This window comes from Mauremys reevesii, linkage group 3 (genome assembly GCF_016161935.1).
Source record: "Mauremys reevesii isolate NIE-2019 linkage group 3, ASM1616193v1, whole genome shotgun sequence".
NCBI classification, from domain to species: domain Eukaryota; kingdom Metazoa; phylum Chordata; order Testudines; family Geoemydidae; genus Mauremys; species Mauremys reevesii.
Genome location: NC_052625.1, coordinates 207,804,258 through 207,820,981, shown reverse-complemented (window position 1 = coordinate 207,820,981; position 16,724 = coordinate 207,804,258). Strand labels below are relative to the sequence as shown.

Genomic DNA, 16,724 nt, shown 5'->3' with positions numbered 1-16,724 from the left:
AGGGTGCTCATGTGGTCTCACTGGGCAATTTTCCAGGCAGTTCTCGAAAATCAACAGCACTGGGGAGTGATTAAGTGCGAATAGGCAGAGGCACGTATAGTCCTTGGGGAAGGCCTGATTGTGAGGAGAGGTTTAAACAATGGAGGACTCTGCCCAGAGCCAAGACTCTGGGACTTTCCAGTGACATTTTTAGTTTCAATCCCTCGCCTCAGGGACACGAACTAAACCCAGACCCAGGGGCGGCTCTAGGAATTGCACCGCCCCAAGCAGGGCGGCACGCGGCGGGGGGCGCTCTAGCAGTCGCCGGTCCCACGGCTCCGGTGGGCCTCCCGCAGACGTGCCTGCGGAGGGTCCGCTGGTCCCACGGCTTCGGTGGAGCATCCGCAGGCACGTCTGCGGGAGGTCCACCGGAGCCGCCTGCCGCCCCAAGCGCGCGCTGAGGTCTGGAGCCGGCCCTGCCCAGACCTAACTGACTAGAAGGGAAAGCAGTTTGTGCCACTGAGCCCCTCTGTGCCCCAGGAACAGACAAGGCAGGACAGACCCTCCTGCCCAGCCTTCCCCCCAGTCTGGGGAGGGGCAGTGCTAGTACTTAGATAGCCCATTCCCGCAGATATCCCTTCCAATGGCTTCTCGGCAGCTCAGGAACCAGGCGTCCACTACTGACTGACCATGTTAACTGCTTTGTTGTTGAGGGTCACCTCTGGAGAGTCTTACCTGACCCAATCTTGATCAGTCCATTGTGCTGAATAAAGATGGTGTCACAGGTCAGGTTGCCGTGGATGATTGGGGGATCACAGGAGTGGAGGTAGCTGGAAATTCAGAACAGAACACTAGTGAAAAGAGTGCTGTGGCATTCCCCTTCCCACTGCTTCTCCCTGCCCTGCTGGAAAGGTGACATTACAGAACAATATGCAAGAGTATTTACAAAACCAGGGCGATACAATTCAGGAACTGGAAGTGCACAGTCTTTGGGTTAGAAGACAAAGAATAAGACACAAAATAAAATTGGCTCCTGCTAAAGGACCCCAGGAAAGAAGAAAAGGAAACCGTCTCTGACAAGCTCTTGGAGCCCAAAAGCCCAGGATACAATAAATGGGGGAGGGGGTGGGAAGGGAAGGGAGAGAAATATTACTTGACCTGATTTCTCATGGGTAGAATATTGGCCACAGGGATTTCAAAGATGTTCAGACATTATACTGAGGCAAGCCAAGTCTGAAAGCAGAGTCCACCCCCAAAAGAAACACCCATTCTGACCTTACTTACTGGGAACCAAGAAGGTGCCCAGTATTGTACAGACATTAGACAGAGAGCATGTAGCCTAGCACACACACATTCCCAGATCAGACAGGCCCTTCTTGATCTGGGTCTCAGGTACTGTAGAGACACACCTTGGCCTACTAGATATTTATACCTTGCACATCAGTGGTTTTCATGCAGTCGAGGTAAGCTAAATCCCCAGAGCTGACTGTCTTTGGGTGCATGTGTTTAGACAAGGGCATTCTTAGCAGAGAGCCCTCAGTTCCAGAGCTTATTCCCCAGTCCTTGGCTTAGGCTCTTTAAAGAGCCAGAAGTAGAGATTATATCTATCCTGCACTTTTTGTTAGCCGAGTTAGCAGCCTGAGGGGCTCACTGGATCCCCAGCTATTTCTGGTTCATAGAATATTGGGTTGGAAGGGACCTCAGGAGGTCATCTAGTCCAACCCCCTGCTCAAAGCAGGACCAATCTCCAGACAGATTTTTACCCCAGTTCCCTAAATGGCCCCCTCTAGGATTGAATTTACAACCCTGGGTTTAGCAGGCCAATGCTCAAACCACTGAGCTATCCCTCCCCCCATTATGGTTATCTGTGCTTGGAAAAATGGTAGTGATGGGATGATCCAGGCCTTCCTCTTTGCAAGGCTGAATATTTCACTCTAGTTCTGTAACTTGCTAGTGATGTGGTGAATGAGTTTACAATTTAAAAAGTAATCTGGGGCTCACAGGACCAGTGTCCCCAGCTGCCTGCAGGGCCAGTCTGAAGCTGCCTCTGGTCTGTGGGAGGGGCAGGATTACCAGCAGAAGGAGGAGAGGGGGAGGAGGTCATCATATTTGAAACCAAGTCTAGTGGTCAGAGTAGTTTTGTCTAGACTGCCTAATTAGTAGGCTGCACTCTTCCATCCCACAGCTAATTAGGAAGACTGGCTCAGGCTGCCGAACTCCAGAACAGCTGGACATTCATACTGAGGGCATCGCCCCACTTCACCTACCTGAGAGCAGAGAGGATTTGGGTGCACCAGCGCTTCCAGGCCTACAAATAACAAGGTGAAGTACAAGTCACAATCAGCAAGTAGGACTAACTGCTGCCATTTCAGCTCATCTGGAGGAACGCGCCTCTCCTGCTGCAGCCTGGCCTCTAAGCTCCAGACCATCCCAGTTGTACTGGTGAATGGTAACCATGGAATCCCCGCTCCCACGCTCAACACAGCCACATCACTCATGCAGTGACGAAGAAATCCTCCACCTTCTTTCTGTACTCTACATGCAAGAGAGGTGTGCACAATCTGTGCACATCTCAAAACTAGCTCATTCCCTCTGCAGAGTTGCATCAACCTGCCTGATGCTTTCCTGGAGAGACACCCCTAGTTATGCTGGCTGACTGCCAGGGATGACAGCTGAATGGAGCTTCTACCGCAGGCAGGGACACAGCAACCCCCAACCATGAGCAAGGGGCCTGTGAAAAGAGCTTTCCAGAGGAGAGAGTGCCCATCAAAGCAGGGCACACATGCAGGAGGAGAGATTACCTTTTCATTCATTGTCTTGTGGTTCTTCTTTGTCTTCTTCAGGAACTGTTTCAAGCTGCCTGAGGACATGTACTCTGTGATGAAAATCACCTGCAGGGACAAGATGAGACATTACCTGCTGCTTCCCCTCTAGCCCACAGTATCCCCAGCGAGCGGATTAAGAGGAGCTTCTTACACCACTTACCCTGGCCTTGTTCTCCTTTACATCAGCCCAGTACTTGTGGAATTTCACAATATTCAAGTGTTCCAGCTGGATCAGGTTGTCAAAGACAGCTTTAACCTTCTCCTATGACAACCAGAAAAGCAGAACCACATTACCGTCCTAAGCCAAGGAACATTCCCATCCATTCCCCAACCTTCTCTTCTCCTATGTCTGAGTCCCCAGACGTTCCAACGCTATGCACTACCCCATTGCATGGTTCCAACTGATGTGCTTAACACTAGCAGCATCTGACCCCAATGCTAGATACAAACTGCATGCCTTGCCCCCAACTATGGCTGGACATTATTTGGCCACTGATATTGACAGATTCAAACCATGTTCCACATCCAAGGGGAAGAGCCTGACAGAACCAGCCTGTCATACTTTCTGCACTGGGAGCACAACACAGTTCAGTTCCAAGCATGCCCAGAGGCCTGCATGTTCAGTTGGAGAATCAGAGCAATTCAGCACTCCTGTCAGATTGGCTGGGTTTGTAACTCTATGCTATGTAACTATGCTCAGCCACATGGTCTGTGATCCCCACCTAGCCACAGGACACATTCTTGGTACAAGGTGCAGGACAATCTCCACCCTAACTTACCTCCTGAAGCTTAAAATTCTTGCGCTCGGAAAACTGAACTTCATTCCAAACAACTTCCACACCTTCTTCTGTATCCATTGCCAGGTAGGCACTATCAATTCCAGGGACGTTGCGCTGATTCACCTGGACAGATAGATGGGGACAGATGTGAAGCCAAAGGCAGGGACACACCACCAATACCAGTCACTCATCTATAGCTTCCTCCTACACTGATCTTACAGCCTCAACCCTACTAACCACAGGGTGCAATCTGAGACTTGGTTATTCATGTAAGTTATGGTGTGCCCAGCGGAGTCTACACTCTAAGCCACACGTGTAGAGGCAGACCAGGGGTCATGTGAGCGGGGGAGTAGGGAATGCTCTAGGGAGAGAACTTTTTGCACAGACATTAGCTTGCAGTTTGGGTTGCCTCATGGCATGATTTGTTTGTATCATTTAGGATATTTCTAGTTCTATCAGTCATAAGAACATAAGAAAGGCCGTACCGGGTCAGACCAAAGGTCCATCTAGCCCAGTATCTGTCTACCGACAGTGGCCTATGCCAGGTGCCCCTGAGGGAGTGAACCTAACAGGCAATGATCAAGTGATCTCTCTCCTGCATCCATCTCCCATCCTCCCTGACAGACAGAGGGGGACACCATTCTTACCATCTGGCTAGGCATTTATTTATGGACTTTAGCCACACGAATTTATCCCCCTTTTAAACATTGTGTTAGTCCCTAGCCCTCACAACCCTCTCAGAAGGAGAGTTCACAAGTGACTGTGTGCTTGCGTGAGAAAGAACTTTTTTTTTTTTTTTTTTTTTTAATTTTATTTTTTCTTTTTTTGTTTAGTTAGTTCTGTTATTTGAATTTAAATATAACTTTCCTTATCCACTTTCATGATTTCATCCACTTTTATCATATCCTCTATCATGTCCCCCTCTTCTTTTCCTCTTCTCTTCTCCAAGTTCTAGCCTCCTTTATCTTTCCTCTCTCTCATCCCTCTCTCTACCCCCCCTATCTTTTTAGTTTTTTTTTTCTGCTTAAAGTCATGCCCCCAAGCAGATCCAGGGGGTGAAGAGAGGACCCCCATGTGGAAACCAAGCAGACAAGAAGTGTCAGGAGGGATTTGCAGAGAGTGATGTTGCTTGGAGCACAGAAGGAAGGAAGTCATTTCAGGCACAGGGAAATCAAGACAGCTGTGAGTGGGAGGAGATGCACAGCTGTCTACACAGTTGTTGTACCAATTTAAGTAGAACAGTTTGAAACTGTTGACAGTACTTTAGCTGGTATCAGTAGGTTTACCAATGAACAGCTATAACCCAGTGTGAGTGTGCCTGCACTAGAGATATGCAAAGAGTGTGAAGACAAGCTCTAAGGAAGCATCGAGATGAGCAGACAAAGCATGGGATGGACAAAGATGACTTTGTACAGATAAGCTTTTAAGAGCCAGAGAGCGCCTGCGGGTGAGGACAAGGTGCTTGAATGCAAGTTAGCAGAGAGACTTGAGGAAGAGCAAGTCACAGCAGCAGGAAATGTTGCAGTCCCTGCCCTTGCCACTGGTAAGGTACATTTTCCCATGACATGCAGCAGCAGCCAAGGATCTACTACGAACGTGGCCTGCATGTCCCTTCGGCCACAGGCCAAGCAGGTGGAACCACCCAGTCTGAGAAATATCTGTTGGTGGAGTTGCTCAGCAAGCAGGTAAGAGCTGCAGGAGGAGGTTGCTCATCTGCATAGAATCCGGGAGTGAGAGGACTTCACCGATGGGATGCACATTGAAGCATCTGGGACAGAGTATGGTAGCCAACTACACATGACTAGAGCATCCCTAGAGGAAGAAGGAAAACAGTCTGCTCTGCAGGGAGTAGACTGGCTGCTGGCCACTTGGAGCAGTAGACAGTTCTCCACCCCCCACCCAGCATAACTGAGCACCAGGACAGTGCACTGGCAACATCAGGTGAGGAGCAGCCACCTCCCCACAAGGCTGGGAGCCTCACAGCCACCACACCCAAGAGAAGGCAGCACTGGAAGTTAGTTGTCAGGGACTCCCTTCTGCGGGGGATGGAGGTATCGATCTACTGACCTGATGTCTCATGTGGTGTCCTGCCTGCCTAGAGCCCACATCTGAGACATTACGGAAAGGTTGTCGTGGCTCATCTGTCCCCTGATCACCACCCCATGCTGCTCATCCACGTGCATACTTATAGTACTGCCAGATATGACCCTGAGCAGATCAGCGGTGACTACAGACCTCTGGAAGCAAGGGTGGAGAAGTCAGCAGTACAGCTGATCTTGCCGGGGGATCATGGAAAATTACAGTAGGGTAATAAGAGCCACATGAGGGAAATCAGAGGGGGACTCTTTTCAACATCTTGGATGTCTATAGACAAATGCAAGGAGTACAGAGAATAAAGAAGAACTAGAAGTGTTCAGTAATAATTTAGTTTATGTACTAGCTAGCATGAGACTTGGTGAGGCAAATCTTCTGACTAGATATTGGTACAGAGTGGTACAGTCTGTTCAGGGAAGGGAGGCAGAGAAAAAGGGAGGTGGTGGTGTTATACATCAAGAATATATACTATAAGGGAGTCAAATTCTGGAATAGGCTTCCAAGGGAGATTGGGGAATCCCCAACACTGGAGGTTTTTAGGAACAGGTAGGACAAACCCCTGTCAGGGATGATCTAGGTTTACTTGGTCCTGCCTCAGCACAGGGGGTTGAACTCGATGACCTCTGAGATCTCTTCCAGCCCTACACTTCTATTACTCTTATTTCAACACCCCGATGATTTGCTCATACCATTTCCCTCCATTGGGGCCAGTCATTTCTAGATCACCTTCTACTATGACTAGTGCTCTACTGACAAACCAGTCTTGGCCCAATGAGGCACCTGGAGTATGTCTACACTGCAATGAAAGTGCACCGTGTCCACAGCTGGCTGAAGTCAGCTGACTTGGGCTCACAGGATTATAAAATTGCGAGGTGGGAGGTCTCAGAGCCCCAGGCTCCAACCCAAGCCTCAACATTGCAATTTTATAACCCCAACACCTACTCCAAGAGCCCAAGTCAGCTGATCCAGACTCAGACTCATTGGCATGTTTGTACCACATACACCCAGAGGCTCCAATCAGGGTCACATCCTGTTGTATTAAGGCGATTGTCCTTGCCCCAAAGTGCTTTCAAATTTAGAGAAAAGGTGGGGAAGATGAGCACAGATGCATTTTATAAAGGGCTGCAATTTCTAAATCCTTTTACAACAAGGCACTAACTACTCCCATTTGCCTCTGCCTAGCCATCACTACAAACACACAGGAATCACACCACTGACACGATCCTGCATCTGGGATGGAAAGTAGCTGCCGTTTACCACCAACAACTAGCTACACAGACAGAACAGGAAATGAATGAAACCATATCAAACTGAAATTGCATGAAGTTTTAGCCAGTGAGAGTCCTTATATTTTAATTTGGCCTACACATGAGGCCCTCATCTCTCTTATTGCACATGGAATCTGGGCTGCCTACGCTCATTCAGGACTTTGGTGTTACATCTCTCTGCCAGAAGCACAACACCCTTAGCACCATGCTGGGACACTGGGGTTAGCACTGATTCAGCCAGGGACCAGCCACCCTTCTAGGATGATGATCAATTATTTAAAAAACAAAATTGGATTATTTAAATTGATTTAAATTATAGTGTTTTCTTTTTCAAAATAAACCTGTTAAATGAAATCTGAATTTAATACAAAATATGTTAAGGCCTAAATTTATTATAATCTCTTAAAATATTTAAATAAAATAAAAAAAATATGCTGAATCCATGAGCCTCTATCAAAAACTGAGTTAAAGGCTGACTTTCTATATAAAGAAAGAATCAGAGGAAAAACCTCTAACTTTTGAGATCAAGCTTTATAAATATGGCACAATAGGTTATGTACTGTATTAAGGGCTTGTTTTAATAAAAAATTATATGCTATTGTATTTAAATGCCAGTTACCATCATAATGCAGCGTGATACAAAGCATAAGCAAAAAAGTTAATTATATAATAAACAAGCAATATATCAGTCACTGTTTTCTACATACTAAAAATGTAGCATTAATAAGAACCTGAAAAGATTAAGCAACATAACTGCTTAAATAAATATATGTAGTTATAGTGTACTCTCCTGGGGAAAAAAATTCTCTCTCAAATCCAGCATAAAGACACTGTTTTGTTGTAAATCAACAAGCTTTAATGGCTGCATCAACCATTGAGAATGCACCTCCTCTTTAAAAAGTCAATTTAAATGCAGGCTTTCCCCTTGATTTAAATCAATCCACCTTGACCACTGCAACAAAGCACTGGGCATTTGGTCAGTACTAACAAGACTGCCTTCTCAAATCACCTAAGATGACAAAACAGACTTCCTATCACAGGTTGGGTTCTCCTTGGAGAGGTGACCAGACATCACACCCTGCTTAGCTTATGAAAGCCCCATGACGGCAGACTTTCTCCAGTACAAATTTGCTCACTCCTTCAGTTCCCTCCATCCAATGCCAAATCACAGCCTGTCCTAGATGTCTCAGCATCAACTAAAATGTAACACTGCCCAACAGAATGCCTGCTCCTTCCTTCCTATCACTACGGACAGAGGTTACTGACCAGTAGTCAGGGTGCCCTCTGCACACTTTTGGGATTGGCCCCTCTCAGTGTAATATCTTCTAGAGAGCACTGTCCTTGGGGCCACTTTTCCCTTCCTCCCCCGACCTTGCAGACGGTTCTGAAGAGATAAGGGGCAGTGGCCCCAACCGCCTCCCAGTTCCTTCTTTACTTTTGGAATTCTTGACCTGAGAGACTGAAGTGGGGGAAGGTGGGCTGAACCTTGAATGTGCAGAGAGCGCATGCGCACGCACACCACCCCCCCCAACCACTGCTGAAATGCTGGGGTCAGATCTGATGCCCACAATTTAAGGATGAGGTTGTTAAATTGGAGAGGGTTCAGAGAAGAGCTACAAGAAGGATTAAAGGATTATTAAACCTGCTTTATAGTGACTGAGCTCCTTGAGTCTATCTATGTAGCTGAAGAAAGAGAAGGCTGCCTTGATCTCCGTAACTACATGGGGAATATTTGATGAGCTCTTCGGACTAACAGGGAAAGGTCTAACACAATCTAATGGCTGGAAACTGAAGCTAGACAAACGCCAACTGGAAATAAGGCGCACACTTTTAACAGCAAAGGCAATTAACCATTGGAACAATTGGCCAAGGGTCATGGTAGATTTTCTATCACTGACAATGTTTAAATCCAGATTGGATAGTTTTTTAAGAACTGCTCTAGAAATTATTTTGGGGAACTTCTCTGGCCTGTGTTATACAGAAGGTCAGACTAGGTGATCCCAATGGTCCTTTCTGGAATCTTGGAATCTGAAGTTACTGGTAAGCAACTTTTTTCTTCTTCCAGTAGCCTCTGCATATTTCCACTTCTGGGAAATTAGCAACCAGTACAATTCCTGCACCAGGAAGGTGGCACCTTATAGACCAGGGGTCTCAAACACGCGGCCCGCGGGGCTATTTCCTGCGGCCCACCAAGTGGCCCGCCCCCGGCCTCCCTCCAGGCCAGGGGTGGGCAAACTACAGCAGCAGGATTACGCCCCCCCCCCCCCCCGAGCCCCATGCTGCTCCCTGAAGCAGCTGGCATCATGTTCCTGCTGTAGGGGGGGAGAAGCAGAGGGCTCCATCTGTGTGTTGCCCTGGCTTCCAGGCACCGCCCCACCTGCACCCCAACCCCTGCCTGCACCTCAACTCCCTTCCGAGCCCCTGTTGCATCCCACACCCTTTCTGCACCCCAATCTCCTGAGCCCCCTGCCTGCACCCCCTGCCACATCCCACCCCTCCTGCACCTCAACTCCCTGCCCCGAGCCCCCTGCCCTGAGCCCCCACCACACCCCTTATACACCCTCTGGGGGCAGGGAGGGGGCAGAGTTGGGGTGGGGACTTCAGGGAAGGGGTTGGAATGGGGGCAGGGCCAGGGGCAGCGAGGGGATGGGGATGTGTCAGTGATGCAGCCCTCGGGCCAATGAACTAGCCCTCATGTGGCATTCATGGTCATTTGAGTTTGAGACCCCTGTTATAGACTAACAGACGTATTGGAACATAAGCTTTAGTGGGTGAATACTCACTTCGTCAGACACATGCATCCGGCAAAGTGGGTATGTGTCTGACAAAGTGAGTATTCACCCACGAAAGCTTATGCTCCAATACGTGTATTCGTCTATAAGGTGCCTCAGGACTCTGTCGCTTTTTAAGTGAACAGGAACTACTAAACTGACAAAATAAGAATCAGCTCTAGATGGCAGGTCAAGAGAATTAGAAGCGAATGCAATTTTGCTCTCCCAGATCATACCTTAGTAACGGACACATTTTTCTTTCAAACACAAGAATAGCTTCAAATAATAGCTTTGCAAATTCTATGAAAACACAGAATCAACGCCTGCAGTGGCAGCTGCCTTCTGATTAGCTGAAAGCCTTTTTAGATATCCAGGTGAATTCACACCCACGTAGTCACAGCAGGGGTGTAAAAGACAAGTGGGGTTTAGGTTGGATATTAGGAAAAACATTTTCACTCAGAGTGGTGAAGTACTGGAATGGGTTCCCTAGGGAGGTGGTGGAATCCCCTTCCTTAGAGGTTTTTAAGGTCAGGCTTGACAAAGCCCTGGCTGGGATGATTTAGTTGGGAATTGGTCCTGCTTTGAGCAGGGGGTTGGACTAGATGAGCGCCTGAGGTCCCTTCCAACCCTGATATTCTAGGATTGTAAGAGAGCCAGATATACCTAAACAAACATTCTCTAAGCTTGAACCAATAACTCCCTCCAAAACAAAACAAAACCAGCAAGAGTAAAAATAACGCAGGCAGAAGTCCAGTAGCCGAGTAGCAGGGGTATCCAGTTTATTGCACTGAATGCAGCATGTACAGCTGGCCTTGAGGGCAGGTGGTATGTGTGCACATTCAAGGGAAACAGCTCATGGCCCTCAGAGACCGTGTACGGTCTCCGGAGACCAGAGTGACTCAACTGGAGGAGCTAAGGGAGACAGAGCTGTACATAGACAAGTCTTCCTGGAACTAGGGATATAAAAATGTAACCGATAAGAGAGTTTCAGTTTTGGTTAACGGTTAACAATTAAATTCCGCTGCCCCCCCCCAGAGCCCAGGACTCCGCTGTCAGCCCTGCTCCCAGGGCAGCAGCTGAAGTACCTGGCCACAGGGGCATGGCAGCAGACCACAGGGGTAGGCAGCAGAGCCCTGTGTAAAACGTGAGGGGTGCTGCAGCATCCTGGGCACCTCTAGTTCCCCAGTAAAATGTTTAACCGTGTAACTGATAATATTTTATCAGTTACATGGTTACTTTTTTTAAAACCACTATTTACATCCCTACCCAGGACACAGCAGAGCAGTCCAACCCCCAGTCTAACAACCTCTGTGTTGCTAAGGAGGGGAAAGTATTTGGGAAGGAGAACATCAAGCAGGAGTGGAGAGAAACAATTGCATAGTTTGAACCCTCCTTACAGATGATGTAAAGGTATCCTCTTGCAGTAAGTATACCGCTCAAGGGAACGGGACCCCTATAATTATGAAGACAGATAATCGAGAATTAGAAATACAGATAGTTGGGCTTGTGATGAGCGGGAGAACTGTATGGTAAATTGCCTGCCAAGTGCAAAGGTTGTGGACCTCTCAATACATCTAGGAGGGCCATAAGAAAAGGTAGGAGAGATGTCCTGGAGGCCAAATTTAGGCTGCTAGGTAAGAGATTAAAGTCCAGGACTCCATGGGACCATACCCTGAAATACTTCCAGTTCAACGTGCAGGGCCAGGTAGACAGGCAGAACTGCAGGGTCTCGCTGCGTGAATGAGATGATGGTGTAAGGAGGAAGGATTCAGATTTATTCAAAACTGAGAAACCTTTTGGGAAAGGAGGACCCTATACAGGCAGGATGGGCGCCACCTAAACTGAACCAGATTGCTGGTATGTCAAATTAAAAGGCCACAGAGGAGTTTTAACATTAAGGACAGGGGAAAGACGAAAGATATGGAGAAGCACAGGATTCAGAAAGACATATCCCTTAGAGGAAGATCTATTAATGGGGATTCTCTATATCTCAAAGAGAAGAGGATAGAAGTTTGATAAAGTACAGGTAGGAACTGAAGAGAAATAGTCAAACAGAACAATCCCATTGAATTACACCACATGGAGGCAGACAACTAATATTGATCAATTTTATAAGTGCTTGTATACAAATGCAAGAAGCTGAAATATTAAGATGGGTGAACCTGAGTGACGTACTAAATAAGGATAGTGATATAATAGGCATCACAGAAACTTGGTGGAACAATGATAATGGGACACAGTAATACCAGAGTAAACAATACACAGGAATGACAGAATAAGTCATGCTGGTGGGGTAGTGTCACTATATGTGAAAGAAGAGTCAAATATCCTAAAAATCTTTAAAGAATCAAACTGTACCACAGAATCTCTATGGATAGACATTCCATGCTTAAATAATTAGAGTATAGAGGCAGGAGCATACTACCAACCACCTGACTAGGATGGTGATAGTGACTATGAAGTGATCAGGGAGGTTAGAGAGGCTAAAAATACAGAAAACCCCAAAATAATGGAGGATTTCAACTATCCCCATATTGATTGGGACAGATCACTTCAGGACAGGATGCAGAGATAAGTTTCTAGACAACATTAAAGACTGCTTTTTACAGCAGATGGTCCTGGAACCCACAAGGGGAGAGGCAATTCCTGAATTAGTCCTAAATGGCACACATGATCTGGTCCATGAGGCTAATATAGTTGAACTGCTCAGTAATAGTGACCATAATGTAATTAAATTTATCATCCTTCTGGTGGGGGAAATACCGAAGATACCCACCACAGTAGCATTTAATTTCAAGAAGGGGAACTACACAAAAATGGGGAGGCTAGTTAAATGCTAATTCAGAGGAACAGTGACAAAAGTGAAATGCCTGCAAGCTGCACGGAAACTTTTTACCACTACCACAAGAGGCTCAAACTATATGTAAACCCGAAATTAAAACAAAACAAAAAAGAGTAAGAGGACCAAAAACATGCCACCATGGCTAAACAGAGTAAAAGAGGCAGTTAGAGACAAAGACATCATTTAAAAAATGGGAAGTCAGATCCTACTGAGAAAAATAGGAACAAACTCTGGCTAATCAAGTGTAAAAGTATAATTAGACAGGACAAAAAAAATCTGAAGAGCAACTACCAAAAGACAAAAACTAACAGCAAATATTTTTTTCAAGTACATCAGAAGCAGGAAGCATGACAATCAGTAGGGCTACTGGACAAACTGATCCGATGAAGTGGGTATTCACCCACAAAAGCTCATGCTGCAAAACGTCTGTTAGTCTATAAGGTGCCACAGGATTCTTTGCTACTTGGACAAACTGAGTCGCTAAAGGAGCATTCAAGGAAGACAAGGCCCTTGCAGAGAAGCTACATGAATTCTTTGCATTGTTCTTCCCTGCAGGGGATGTGAGGGATATTCCTACATCTGAACCATTATTTTTAGACAAATCTGAGGAACTGTCCCAAACTGAGGTGTCAGAGGACATTTTGGAACAAACTGATAAATTGAACAGGAATAAGTCACCAGGACCTGATGGTATTCACTCAAGAGTTCTGAAGGAACTTAAATATGAAGTTTTAGAACTAATAAATGTGGTATGTAACCTATCCCTTAAATCAGCCTCTGCACCAGATGACTGGAAGACAGCTAATGTGACTTTTTTTTTTTTAAAAGGATTCCAAAGGTAATCCTGGCAATTACAGGCCAATAAGCCTAAATTCAGTACCAGGTAAATTGGTTGAAGCAACAGAAAAGAAAAGAATCAAACACATAGATGAACATGATTTGTTTTGGGAAGAGTCAACACAGCCTTTGTAAAGGGAAAAATCATGCCTCACCAGTCTATCAGAATTGTCTCAAGGGGTCAACACACATGGACGAGGGTGATCCAGTGAATTTTGTGTTCCTCAAGGTCCCTCACCAAAGGCTCTTAAGCAAAGTAAGGAGTTATAGGATAATAGGGAAGATCCTCATGAATAAGTATCTGGTTAACAGACAGGAAAGAGAGTAAGACTAACTGGTCAGTTTTCTGAATGGAGAGAGGTAAATAGTGCCGCCCCACCCACAAGGATCTGCACTGGGACCAGTGCTGTTCAACATATTCATAAATTACCTGGAAAAAGGGGTGAACAGTGAAGTGGCAAAGTTTGCAGATGATACTAAATTACTCCAGATAGTTAAGTCCAAAGCAGACAAAGGGATCTCACACAAAAATGGGTGACTGGACAATAAAATGGCATATGAATGTTATGTTCTTATGAAATTCAATGTTGATAAATGCAAAATAATGTACATTGGAAAACATAATCCCAACTCTACACACAGAATTATGGGGTCTAAATTAGCTGTTACCCCTCAAGAAAGATCTTGGAGTCATTGTGGAGAGTTCTCTGAAAATGTGCTCTTGTTAAAAAACATTAGGAAAGGAATAGAAAATATGACAAAATATCATAAAGCTACTATAGAAATTCACGGCACACCCATACTATGAATACTGTGTGCTCTTCTAGTCACCCCGTCTCAAAGAGAGATATTAGAATTGGAAAAAGTACAGAGGGGGAAGAAAAAAGTGATTGGGGGCATGAATCAGCTTCCATATGAGGAGAGATTTAAAAGACTAGGACTGTTCAGTTTAGAAAAGAGTGCTATGGGGGACAATGATGGAGGTCTATAAAATCATGACAGGTGTGGAAAAAGTGAATAGGCAAGTGTTATTTATCCCTTCAGATAACACAAATAGCAGGGATCACCCAATTAAATTAATAGGCAGCAGGTTTAAAACAAACATAAGGAAGTACTTCTTCACACAACAGTCAACCTGTGAAACTCATTGGCAAAGGATGTTATGAAGGCCAAAAGCATAACTGGGTTCAAAAAAGAATTAAATAAGTTCTAGGAGAATCAGTACATCAAAGACTATTAGCCAAGATGATCAGGGACACAACCCCATGCTCTTGGTGTCCCTAAACCTCAGCCTGCCAGAAGCTGGGACTGAACAAGACAGGATGGATCACTTGAAAATTCCCCTGCTCCATTTATTCCCTCTGAAGCGTCCGGCACCAGCCACAGTCAGAAGATAGGACACTGGGCTAGACAGACCACAGGTCTGGCCCAGTATAGCCATTCTTAAGTCCCCCTAATACAGAGAAGTTAATACCAAGTGACTCCACAGTAGACTACTGCCCTAGGGGGTACCTCCAAGGACGCCTTTCAGCCTGCCACTCACACAGCACACCAGCATCTGGCCAAGCCTGCGATCACAGCATCAACTGCCCACAAGGGTGGTTGCAGGGAGGCTCAGGATTTTCCCACAAACACACCCAAACCCTGAGTGAGCTCACCATTGTTGCTGGCTCTGATCAGAGGCTGATACTCCTTTCCTCACCACTACCTGGTTTCCACTGCAGCACAACAACAGGGTTTCCCCTGGCAGGGAAAGAAGCATCTCTGGGCAAAGGAAAATTAAGCAGGTTTAGCTTCTTAAAATGACGTCAGTGGAGCTCATCACTCGCAGAGGCTACAAGGAGAAAGTCCAGCCCCAATATGCACTGGATGATGAGCAGTCCGTGCAATCACCTATCCCACTCTCACATTGCAGGGCCTGAGGGCATGTGCTCTGCACAGCAGGCATTTGGAAGGAACCAGCCTGGACTATTACCCTGCAACAGCCTGCTGCAGCCACAAGTCATTATAGGATTAAAGCCAAAATTTCTTCTACACCCTCCTCTTCATCCCCCTTTCTCCATTATATCAGCTCCTTGTCTTCCTCTGTGCATCATATAGCACCAGGGCGCTCAAGTGATCTCAAGCCAGCACCACCACAACCGTTTCAATTTCTCCATCATGATGAAACCGTTACCAAACTAACGCTTCCAAGTCTACTGACAACTGACCATGAATCTTAATCTTAGGGGCCACCACAGACTCTAGCTGCTTTCTGGCTGCATCATGAGCTTCGATACTATTACAGTATTCAATACAAATTTAGATGCTCTTTCAAGGTGGTTGAAAAAACATCAGGCACTTGTGTGTAATTGGATATAATCAGTGTCCTCCCTTCTGGAGCAAGCTAAGAAAACAACTTGGTTACTAGAGAAAAAGGAACACACTGGCCCAGTACTATTTTCTTCTGCTAAGTATGTCAGCTGTGCACAGGTGCATCTGGTTCAAGTGCCAGTCACACAGGGTCTGCAGACCCCAATGTGACACCAGAGGGCTGGAAAGTTCCAACAACAAATGAAAACAAATTCTGTTCTATGTCTACACCAGAGTTTTTACCTCATGTTTGTAAAGGCTAGTCTGGACACTAACAAAATGCTTGTTCCAGGTTATAATTGTTTGCAGTTTACCTTTGGGAACAGCAGTCTAACTCGGGATAAGTCTTGTCTACATTAGATTTTTTAAACACATGTGAAGCCATGTTAACCATGTTTTAGCTAGGCGAGCCAAGGCTAAAAGAGCAAGCTAATCTAATTTCAAACTTCCTTGGCTGTATTACAACAGGGCTTTTCAATCCTGATGAGATAACTTGACTGAGCTAACACTGAACACATCCTTTTTGTAAAGATAGGGCTTTAATGGACAAAGATGAATTTGTTCTGGCCCAGGGATGCATACAAGACCCAATGTACCATCTAGACAGTGCACTAGGATGGCTGAAAATCTGCTAAAACTGCCAAAAGAAACATTGTGAGGTCTGGGGTTCTTGGTCATTCTTCTGTTTTCATTGCTTAGTGAAATGTCCAGTGAGCACCATGGGAAGGGAAAGGTAGTTTTTTAGTAACCACCGTAAATAGCATGAGAGGTAAACAGCAGGGTCTGCCACAGATCTGCACTGGGAACTGGGCTATTCAACATTTTCATAATAAATCTGGAAAAGGGGGTAAACAGTGAGGTAGCCAAGTTTCCAGATGATACAAAATTACTCGATTATATAAAATTCCAAAGCTGACTGCAAAGAGTTACCAGTTAGTGAGATCCCCTTGTGACTTTTTGTCCTAAGACTACAGGAG

General features: G+C 45.9%; 1 protein-coding gene across 1 annotated transcript in view; it reads right to left on the bottom strand.

Annotated features, from left to right (window-relative positions):
* Positions 1-16,724, bottom strand: part of NRBP1 (nuclear receptor binding protein 1) — a 75,194-nt gene that overhangs the window by 51,050 nt on the left and 7,420 nt on the right. The window contains exons 3-7 of the mRNA XM_039530329.1: positions 3,584-3,706; positions 2,965-3,066; positions 2,781-2,870; positions 2,247-2,287; positions 715-809 (exon numbers count right to left, since the gene is read on the bottom strand). Coding sequence (XP_039386263.1) covers positions 715-809; positions 2,247-2,287; positions 2,781-2,870; positions 2,965-3,066; positions 3,584-3,706 — 451 coding nt within the window. The remainder of the gene's footprint in view (positions 1-714; positions 810-2,246; positions 2,288-2,780; positions 2,871-2,964; positions 3,067-3,583; positions 3,707-16,724) is intronic.